This window comes from Triticum urartu, chromosome 5 (genome assembly GCF_003073215.2).
Source record: "Triticum urartu cultivar G1812 chromosome 5, Tu2.1, whole genome shotgun sequence".
Classification (NCBI taxonomy): Eukaryota; Viridiplantae; Streptophyta; class Magnoliopsida; order Poales; family Poaceae; genus Triticum; species Triticum urartu.
In genome coordinates this window covers 68,517,856-68,528,407 of record NC_053026.1, presented here as the reverse complement: position 1 = coordinate 68,528,407, position 10,552 = coordinate 68,517,856, and the positions used below count along the sequence as shown (strand labels likewise).

The window sequence follows — 10,552 nt, the reverse complement described above, 5'->3', positions numbered from 1 at the left end:
CAAGTGGGGCCACCACCCCAGGGGGGCCACATGGGCTGTAGGGAGTGTTCCTTGGCCTACATGGGCCAAGGGCACCAGCCCCACTAAGGCCCATGCGCCTAAGAGATGGAGAGGGGGCAAACCCTAATGGGATATGGGCCTTAGGGCCCATATTGGTGCGCCTCCCTCTCCCATCCCCTCTTGGCCGCCCCCTTGCTCCCCATCTAGGGCTGCCGCCCCCCCTAGGGGTGGGAACCCTAGAGGGGGCGCAGCCCCTCCCCTTCCCTATATATATGAGGCCTAGGGCTGCCCATAAGACACGTGATTCGATCTCTCGTTGGTGCAGCCCTGCATCTCTCTCTCCCTCCTCTTCTGTGGTGCTTGGCGAAGCCCTGCAGGATTGCCACGCTCCTCCATCACCACCACGCCGTTGTGCTGCTGCTGGATGGAGTCTTCCTCAACCTCTCCCTCTCTCCTTGCTGGATCAAGGCGTGGGAGACGTCACCGGGCTGTACGTGTGTTGAACGCGGAGGTGCCGTGCGTTCGGCACTTGGTCATCGGTGATTTGATCACGACGAGTACGACTCCATCAACCCCGTTCACTTGAACGCTTCCGCTTAGCGATCTACAAGGGTATGTAGATGCACTCTCCTTCCCCTCGTTGCTGGTCTCTCCATAGATAGATCTTGGTGACACGTAGGAAAATTTTGAATTTCTGCTACGTTCCCCAACACCTACATCTATTGAATAGGAAGTTAATGATAGTGATCATGAAGCTTCGGATCAAGTTGCTATCGAACCTCGTAGGTCGACAAGGATATGTACTACTCCTGAGTGGTACGGTAATCCTGTCTTAGATATCATGTTGTTAGACAACAATGAACCTACGCTCTATGGAGAAGCGATGGTGGGCCCATATTCCGACAAATGGTTAGAAGCCATGAAATCCGAGATAGGATCCATGTATGGACTTTGGTGGACTTGCCCGTTGATCGGCAAGCCATTGAGATAAATGGATCTTTAAGAAGAAGACGGACGTGGGCGGTAATGTTACCGTCTATGAAGCTCGACTTGTGGGAAAGAGTCTTTTCACAAGTTCAAGGAGTTGACTACGATGAGAATTTCTCACCCGTAGCGATGCTTAAGTCCGTCGGAATCGTGATAGCATTAGCTGTATTTTTCGATTATGAAATCTTACAAATGGATGTCAAAACAAGTTTTCTTACCAGTTTTCGTAAGAAAAGTTGTATGTGATACAATAAAAGGTTTTGTCGATCCTAAGGATGCTAAAAGGTATGCTGGCTCCAGCAATCCTTCTATGGACTAGAGCAAGCATCTCGGAATCGGAATATATGCTTTGATGGAGTGATCAAAGCTTTTAGGTTTATACAATGTTTGCTAGAAACTTGTATTTACAAGAAAGTGAGTGGGAGCACTACAATATTTCTGATAAGTATATGTGGATGACATATTGTTGATCTGAAATAATGTAGAATTTCTGGAAAGCATAAACGGTTGCTTGAAGAGTGATTTTCAAAGGAAGACCTGGATAAAGCTGCTTACATATTGGGAATCAAGATCTATAGAGATAGATCAAGACGCCTAATGGTACTTTCAAAGAACGCACATCTTGACATGTTTTTGAAGGAGTTCAAAATAGATCAGTCAAAGAAGGGGTTCTTACCTGAGTTGTAAGGTGTGAAGTTGAGTAAGACTCAAAGATTGACCACGGCAGAAGAAAGAGGAAGGACGAAGGTCGTCCCCTATGCTTTTGTCATAGGCTCTATACGGTATGCCATGCTGATTACCGCACCTGATGTGTGCCTTGCCACATGTCTGGCAAGAAGGTACAAAGGTGATCTAGGACTGGATCACCAGATAGAGGTCAAAATTATCCTTAGAGGAATAAGGAAATGTTTCTCGGTTATGGAGGTGATAAAGAGTTCGACATAAAGAGTTACGTCGATGCAAGCTTAACACCTATCCGGATAGCTCTGAGTAGAGATACCGGATACGTACAATGGAGCAACAATTTGGAATAGCTCCAAGTGGAACATGGTAGCAGCATCTACGATATAAAGTTTTGCGAAATACATAGGGATCTGAATATGGCAAGACCCGTTGACTACAACCTCTCTCACAGCATAACATGATCAAACCCAAAACTCTTTGAGTGTTTATCACATAGTGATGTGAACTAGATCATTGAGTCTAGTAGACTCTTGGATGTTGGTCACATGGCGATGTGACCTGTGAGTGTTAATCACATGGCGATGTGAACTAGATTATTGACTCTAGTGCAAGTGGGAGACTGTTGGAAATATGCCCTAGAGGCAATAATAAATTGGTTATTATTATATTTCCTTGTTCATGATAATCTTTTATTATCCATGCTAGAATTGTATTGATAGGAAACTCAGATACATGTGTGGATACATAGACAACACCATGTCCCTAGTAAGCCTCTAGTTGACTAGCCCGTTGATCAATAGATGGTTACGGTTTCCTGACCATGGACATTGGATGTCGTTGATAACGGGATCACATCATTAGGAGAATGATGTGATGGACAAGACCCAATCCTAAGCCTAGCATAAAGATCGTGTAGTTCGTTTGCTAAAGCTTTTCTAATGTCAAGTGTCATTTCCTTAGACCATGAGATTGTGCAACTCTCGGATACCGTAGGAGTGCTTTGGGTGTGCCAAACGTCACAACGTAACTGGGTGGCTATAAAGGTACACTACAGGTATCTCCGAAAGTATCTGTTGGGTTGGCACGAATCGAGACTGGGATTTGTCACTCCGTGTAACAGAGAGGTATCTCTGGGCCCACTCGGTAGGACATCATCATAATGTGCACAATGTGATCAAGGAGTTGATCACGGGATGATGTGTTACAGAACGAGTAAAGAGACTTGTAGGTAACGAGATTGAACAAGGTATCGGGATACCGACGATCGAATCTCGGGCAAGTATCGTACCGATAGACAAAGGGAATTGTATACGGGATTGATTGAATCCTCGACATCGTGGTTCATCCGATGAGATCATCGTCGAACATGTGGGAGACAACATGGGTATCCAGATCCCGATGTTGGTTATTGGCCGGAGAGTTGTCTCGGCCATGTCTGCATGACTCCCGAACCCGTAGGGTCTACACACTTAAGGTTCAATGATGCTAGGGTTATAGGGAATAGATATACGTGGTTACCGAATGTTGTTCGGAGTCCCTAATGAGATCCCGGACGTCACGAGGAGTTCCGGAATGGTCCGGAGGTAAAGATTTATATATGGGAAGTCCTGTTTTGGTCGTCGGAAAAGTTTCGGGTTTTATCGGTAATGTACCGGGACCACCGGGAGGGTCCCGGTGGTCCACCAAGTGGGGCCACCAGCCCCGGAGGGCTGCATGGGCCAAGTGTGGGAGGGGACCAGCCCCTGGTGGGCTGGTGCGCCCCCCCACCAAGGCCCAAGGTGCAAGGGAGAGTGGAAGGGGGCAAACCCTAGGCTCAGATGGGCCTAAGGCCCACCTAGTGGTGCGCCCCCCTCTCTCCCCCCTTGGCCGCCCCCTTAGATGGGATCTAGGGCTGGCCGCCACCCCTAGGGGTGGAAACCTAGGTGGGGGCGCAGCCCCTCCCCTGCCCCTATATATACTTGAGGTTTTGGGCTGCCATAGACACGATTCAATCTCCTTCTTGGCGCAGCCCTACCCCTCTCCCTCCTTGTCTCTTGCGGTGCTTGGCGAAGCCCTGCTGGAGTACCACGCTCCTCCACCACCACCACGCCATCGTGCTGCTGCTGGATGGAGTCTTCCCCAACCTCTCCTTCTCCCCTTGTTGGATCAAGGCGTAGGAGACGTCACCGGGTTGTACGTGTGTTGAACACGGAGGTGCCGTCCGTTCGGCACTAGGATCATCGGTGATTTGGATCACGACGAGTATGACTCCATCAACCCCGTTCACTTGAACGCTTCCTCTTAGCGATCTACAAGGGTATGTAGATGCACTCTCCTTCCCCTCGTTGCTAGATTACTCCATAGATTGATCTTGGTGATGCGTAGAAAATTTTGAATTTCTGCTACGTTCCCCAACATGATGGCAATCAAGGCCCAGGCGGCGGCTCAGGAGCCGGCGGCTTTCATGGCCCGGGCGGTGGTTCAGGATCCGGTTTTCAGGGAAACCAGGGTGGTTATAATCAACAGCAGTCTGGTCAAGGAGGTCAGCAGCAGCAGCAGTCGGGTTATCAGAGCCATCCAAAACAGTTAAACAGTGGGCAGTATCACGTGTTCACCACAAGTTTGTGTAAACGTGATCAGAAAGTTCATAAGAGGGCTGTGAATTCTGTTGAACCGGCAGTCCCTCGTTACTTGAGGTGGTCGGAACAGCCTATTGTCTGGAGCAGGGAGGATCACCCTCCCCGGGTTGATAATCCGGGTCAACTGGCCCTAGTGGTGGCACCGCAGGTTGGTGGTTATAAATTTACTAAGGTGCTCATGGATGGAGGTAGCAGCATCAACATCCTCTATTACGAGACCTTTCGGCGCATGGGCTTAACTGACAAGAATTTAAAGACTTCCAACACCGTCTTCCATGGAGTGGTGCCCCGGTAAGTCGGCGTATCCTGTGGGGAAGATTGAGCTAGAGGTGGCCTTCGGAGACGAGCATGATTCTAGGGCGGAAAAGTTAACTTTTGAGGTGGTCAAAATCAAGAGTCCATATCACGCTTTGTTCGGGCGGCCGGCTATGCCAATTCATGGCACGGCCGTGTTATGTTTATCTACAGCTCAAGATGCCGGGTTACAAGGGTACCATCACTGTGCATGGAAGCCGAAAGGTGGCCCTGGAGTGTGAAGAAGGCGATGCGGCTTACGCCGAGTCTGTCTGTGCAGCAGAGGAGCTCAAATTTTATCAAGATAACGTTGACCCGGCGGATATGACTTCTCTCAAGAAGCCGACTACGGAGCATGACCCGGCCATGAAGTTTAAATCGGCTGCAGAGACTAAGCTTGTTGATTTTACTCCGGGCGATTCATCTAAGCAATTCAGCATCAGTGCCAACTTGGATCCTAAATAGGAAAGCGCGCTCATCGAGTTCATCCGTGAGAACCGGGACATCTTTGCATGGAAACCTTCTGACATGCCGGGTGTACCGAGAGGACTCGCTGAGCACACTCTTAATATTGATCCGAAGTATAAGCCGGTCAGGCAGTTTCTGCGGCGATTCAATGAAGGAGACGAAAAGCTATAGGAGAAGAGGTCGCCCGGCTCTTGGCGGCTGGGTTCATTGTCGAAGTTTTTCACCCGGAGTGGTTGGCTAACCCGGTGCTCGTACTCAAGAAAAACGGCACCTGGCGGATGTGTGTGGATTACACGGACTTAAATAAGGCTTGTCCGGCTGATCCTTTTGCTCTCCCCCGTATTGATCAAATCATTGATGCTACGGCAGGTTGTGCGCGTTTGAGCTTTTTGGATGCTTATTCTGGTTATCATCAGATCAAGATGGCAGTTAAGGACCAGGAGAAGACGGCTTTCATCACTCCCATTTGGAGCCTTCTGCTATGTGTCTATGCCTTTTGGGCTCAAGAGTGCCCAGGCGACTTATCAACGGTGTGTACAGAATTGTCTCCACAATCAGATTGGGCGCAATGTTCATGCTTATGTGGATGACATAGTAGTGAAATCCAGAGAGGCGGAAACCTTGATATCTGATCTCAGAGAAACCTTTGACAATCTCCGGGTTTACAAAATGATGCTTAACCCGGAGAAGTGTGTATTTGGTGTGCCTGCAGGCAAGCTTTTGGGATTCTTGGTCTCAAACAGGGGCATCGAGGCTAATCCGGAGAAGATTAAGGCAATCACTTCTTTGGCTAAACCGGCATGTATTAATGATGTTCAGCGATTGGCGGGTCGTGTTGCCGCTTTAAGCCGGTTCATAAGCCGGTTAGGTGAGAAGGCCCTACCGCTGTACCAATTGATGAAGAAGGCAGACACCTTTGTCTGGAGTGATGCTGCTAATGCTGCTTTTGAGGATTTGAAGAGGCAGTTATCTGAGCCGCCGTTCTTGCAGCTCCCATTGACAAAGAGCCTTTGCTGTTATATGTGGCTGCTAATTCACGAGCCGTCAGTGTGGCAATTGTGGTAGAGCGCAAGGAGGCTGGTAAGGAACATCCGGTTCAACGGCCGGTTTATTATGTCAGTGAGGTACTCATCGAGTCAAAACAAAGATATCCTCATTGGCAGAAACTTGTTTACGGGGTGTTCATGGCAAGCCGGAAGCTGAAGCAATACTTCCAAGGTCACCCTATCACTGTGGTAAGTTCTGCCCCCTTGGGAGACATTATTCAGAACAGAGAGGCTACAGGACGAGTCGCCAAATGGGCCATCGAGCTCGGGCCTCATGGTCTGAAGTACGTACCGCACACTGCCATTAAGTCTCAAGCTTTGGTGGATTTCATCAACGACTGGACAGAGCTACAGGCACCTGAGGAGAAGCCCGATAACACTTATTGGATTATTCACTTTGATGGGTCCAGACAGTTGGAAGGCTCGGGGGCTGGAGTTGTATTAACTTCCCCTCGAGGTGACAAATTTTGTTATGTGCTCCGGCTTATGTTTCCTTGCACTAACAATGCAGCTGAGTATGAGGCCCTGCTCCATGGTCTCCGGATGGCCAAAGAGATGAACTTGAGCCGGGTAAGATGCTTAGGAGACTCAGACCTTGTGGCTCAACAGGTGTCAGGCAAGTGGGACTCTAAAGATCCCCTCATGGCGGCTTACCGTCGTGAAGTCGATGCTGTGGCTGGATATTTCAAGGGTTACGTAGTGGAACACATTGATCGAAGGAAGAATGAGGCGGCAGATGCCTTAAGCCGGCTGGGGTCTCAGCGTAAGCCGGTGCCGCCTAACACCTTTCTTGATGTTTTGCATAATCCTTCTGTTAAGTTACCTACAGAAGAAGATCTGGCAATACCAGACCCGGAGGCACAGCTGGTGGCGGCTCTCCACGTTACCCCGGATTGGACAGTGCCTTATTTGGCTTACATGACCCGGGGAGAGTTGCCTGAAGACGAGACCTTGGCAAGACAAATCGTCCGGCGGTCCAAGTCCATGACAATTGTCAATGGCGAGTTACATCATTACAGCGTCACTGGAGCGATTCAACGTTGCGTGTCACCTACAGAGGGTCAGGAGATCCTTCGTGAGATTCATGAAGGTGATTGTGGTCATCACGCCGGCTCAAAATCTCTTGTGGCCAAAGCTTTCCGTCATGGGTTTTATTGGCTGACGGCTCATGCTGATGCAGAAGACCTGGTCAGTAAATGTGACGGATGTCAGAAATTCTCACGACGAGCCCATGTGCCGGCTCAAGAATTGAGGATGATTCCAATTACTTGGCCGTTTGCAGTCTGGGGGCTTGATATGGTCGGGCCTTTCAAAAGGTCTAAGGATAAAAAGACTCACCTCTTGGTGGCGGTTGACAAGTTCACAAAGTGGGTGGAGGCGGAGCCAGTCAGTAAGTGTGATGCAGCCACGCAGTCCAGTTTATGAAAAAGGTGATTTTTCGCTTTGGTTTTCCACACAGCATCATAACTGATAATGGCACTAACCTTTCCAAAGGAGCTATGGAAGAGTTCTGTCAACGAGAGCATATCCGGCTTGACGTTTCAGCTGTAGCTCACCCTCAATCAAATGGTCAAGCAGAACGAGCTAATCAAGAAATCTTGAAGGGTATCAAGCCCCGGCTCTTGGTCCCCTTGCACAGCGGACGCCGGGTTGTTGGGTGGAGGAGTTACCTTCTGTACTCTGGAGCATCAATACTACACCTAACAGATCTACGGGTTACACGCCTTTCTTTATGGTGTATGGAGCAGAGGCGGTCCTGCCAAGTGACATCCGTCACGATTCACCCCGTGTGGCGGCTTATGTTGAGGAAGACAATGAAAAAGCTCGGCAAGATGCACTTGACTGATCTTCTCTCAGAGCGAGACTTGGCAATAGCCCGCTCGGCGATTTACCAGCAAGACCGTGCGCTACCACAGCCGCCGGGTTAGGTCCAGAACCTTTCAGGAAGGCGACTTAGTGCTCCGACTCATCCAGGATCAATCTGACATGCACAAGCTATCCCCTCCTTGGGAAGGACCCTTTGTGGTCAGCAAGAATCTGAACAACGGATCATACTACCTTATCGACGTTCGGGAGCACAAAGACTCACGTAAGTCGGAGGAGGAGACCCGTCGGCCGTGGAATATCGCTCATCTTCGGCCTTATTATACTTGAGCCATCGGCTCTAATGTGTATATACTTATACTATGTATATTACATAAAGCAATAAAGCAGGACCTCTGTCCTTTTTTCCACTCCCAAAAAAGGTTTATGTGTTTTCTTTGTCAGGTGGTGGAGATAACCAAGGAGAAGCGGATCATATCTGAATCCGGCTTTCCTTTGGTCCGGCTTATGATCATATCTGAATCTAGCCGTGATCACTTGGGGGCTTCCTGTTCAAACATAGGTCGTATTCGAACCAAAGAGAACATAGCTGTCGATACCCACTTGATCGGCATACTGCCAAACCCACTTGGGGGCTTCTTGATCATATTTGAATCATAGCTTAACCCCTTTGGGTCTGACGTGGATCGTATTCGAATCAGCGTCATTAAACAACTCTTATGGTCACTTGGGGGCTTCCTGTTCAAACATAGGTCGTATTCGAACCAAAGAGAACATAGCTGTCGATACCCACTTGATCGGCATCGCCACAGCCACTGGGGGCTAACAGATCGTATCCGAATCTTAGCTCAACCCCTTTGGAACGGTTCACTGATCGTATTCGAATCAGAAACCCTTGAATTTTGTTCATCATATTTTACAAGTATCAACATTGGATATCTTGCGACCCTCTTGAAAATACAATGGAATACATTGCAATCCTCCAGGATTAATATTGGTTACATCAGGTTGTTAAGTACCAGGTGAACTTTTATGTGCCAATTTTCAGGAGTTAAACTTACCCTCAGGGGTTGGCTTATATAAGCCGGAAAAGCAGCCGTAAGCATCAGGGCAATGCAAGACATTTCTGCAAAGGACATAACAGATTCATATAAACTACAAAGTGCATAGTGACGGCGGCTTATGCAAGTATTAAGGGCCATAAGCATGCGCAAAGGCATAGCAAAACTCAAAGTATTTTCTACTCTGTTACAAGACTCCCCGAGTCTGAATGATGCGGCATTGTTTTTCTACAACGACATAAGCAGGTGGCGCCTGGCAATCTACTCTTGGGGTTGACTTGAAGCTTCCGGGTTATCCTTCTCCGCCTCTCCGCCGGCTGCTTTGTCCTGGAAGGATGATGAGGCCCAGTCAATGCCACTCAAGGCCTCAAACTCAGCTTCATCATCTATTAAACCGGTTGGGTCGACTTCAGGGGCAAAGGTGTGCTTACGGATTGGAGGGATCAAGCTGACATCGTCATAATGCGGCATGGGGATTCTCCGATTCTCCTTGTCATAACCCGGCTGACACTTGGTGAGGTCAGTGTCGTTTCCAATTTGAGTGGCCACAGGGCGTATATCCCTCACGCAGGTGGTGAAATCCTTTTCATCAAATGGAGTGCCATCCTCCTTTAAACTTGGATACCCAAGAGCGATGTCGGCCGGGTCTAGCTCTGGTAACCAGGCTTTGGCCCGACTCAAAGCGGCTATTGCTCCGGCTCTTGCTTGGGCCCGTCTCAACTCTTGAATCCGCTGAGGAAGTACAGCAAGCCGTTGTAACACATCTTGCAAGAGGTGGGGCACATCATTTGATAAGGCTACAACGGCCAAGGCACGTTGTGACCCGATGTACAGTTGCTCTACTAGAGTATACACCGCCTTCAATTTGATCAGCATATTCTGCTTGAGGTTTGTGCTCCTGGGGCCTGTATTGGTAAGTATAAGGTAAACCTCAGGTAACAATTGAAGGAATATTTACAATATTTAATGCTTGCTTAAGATAACTTACCAAAGATCGCTGAGACCATCCGAGATATCTGGCGTTGTAAGCCGGTCAGTTCGGCTGTTGCATTTGCCAGCGACGCCTCTGCTGTCTCGGCCCGGGTCACTAGTCCGGCCTTTTCGTCAGCCAAATTTTCTTCTCCGACTCAAAATTTTTCTTCAGCTTCTCTTGTTCAGAGACGCTGAATTCAAATTTGGAGTTAGCCTTTTGAGTTTCAATCTCCTGGGCTGCCACGCGGTTCTTCAGGTCAACAATCTCCGATTCAAATTGACTTATGATGGCCTGCATTGCACCGGATAGTAGTCAAGATTACGGTAAATAATATTAAGTCCCAAGCACTTTGCAAGCAAAGATACTTGACACTTGGGGGCTAATGTATACCGAAGCTTTCTAAATTATTAAGCCGTCCTGGATATTAAGTCCCAAATACTTTGCAAGCAAAGATACTTGGCACTTGGGGGCTAATGTGTATCGCAAGTTAAAGGTATTGTGTTACATCCAGTTTAAATATTTTTCTTTAAGCCGGGCAAGCAGCTCTAACAATTTTTCTAAGTCTACAGCATATTTATTCATAAGCAATAGACTTGG

General features: G+C 48.5%; 1 protein-coding gene across 1 annotated transcript; it reads right to left on the bottom strand.

Moving 5' to 3' along the window:
- Nucleotides 1-9,026: 9,026 nt before the first annotated feature.
- LOC125506783 lies at nt 9,027-9,998 on the bottom strand. Its single transcript, XM_048671494.1, has 3 exons — nt 9,971-9,998; nt 9,436-9,887; nt 9,027-9,047 (listed from the first exon to the last, which is right to left on the bottom strand). The coding sequence occupies exons 1-3, from the start codon at nt 9,987-9,989 to the stop codon at nt 9,027-9,029; spliced, it is 492 nt and encodes a 163-aa protein (XP_048527451.1). The 5' UTR covers nt 9,990-9,998.
- Nucleotides 9,999-10,552: the final 554 nt, after the last annotated feature.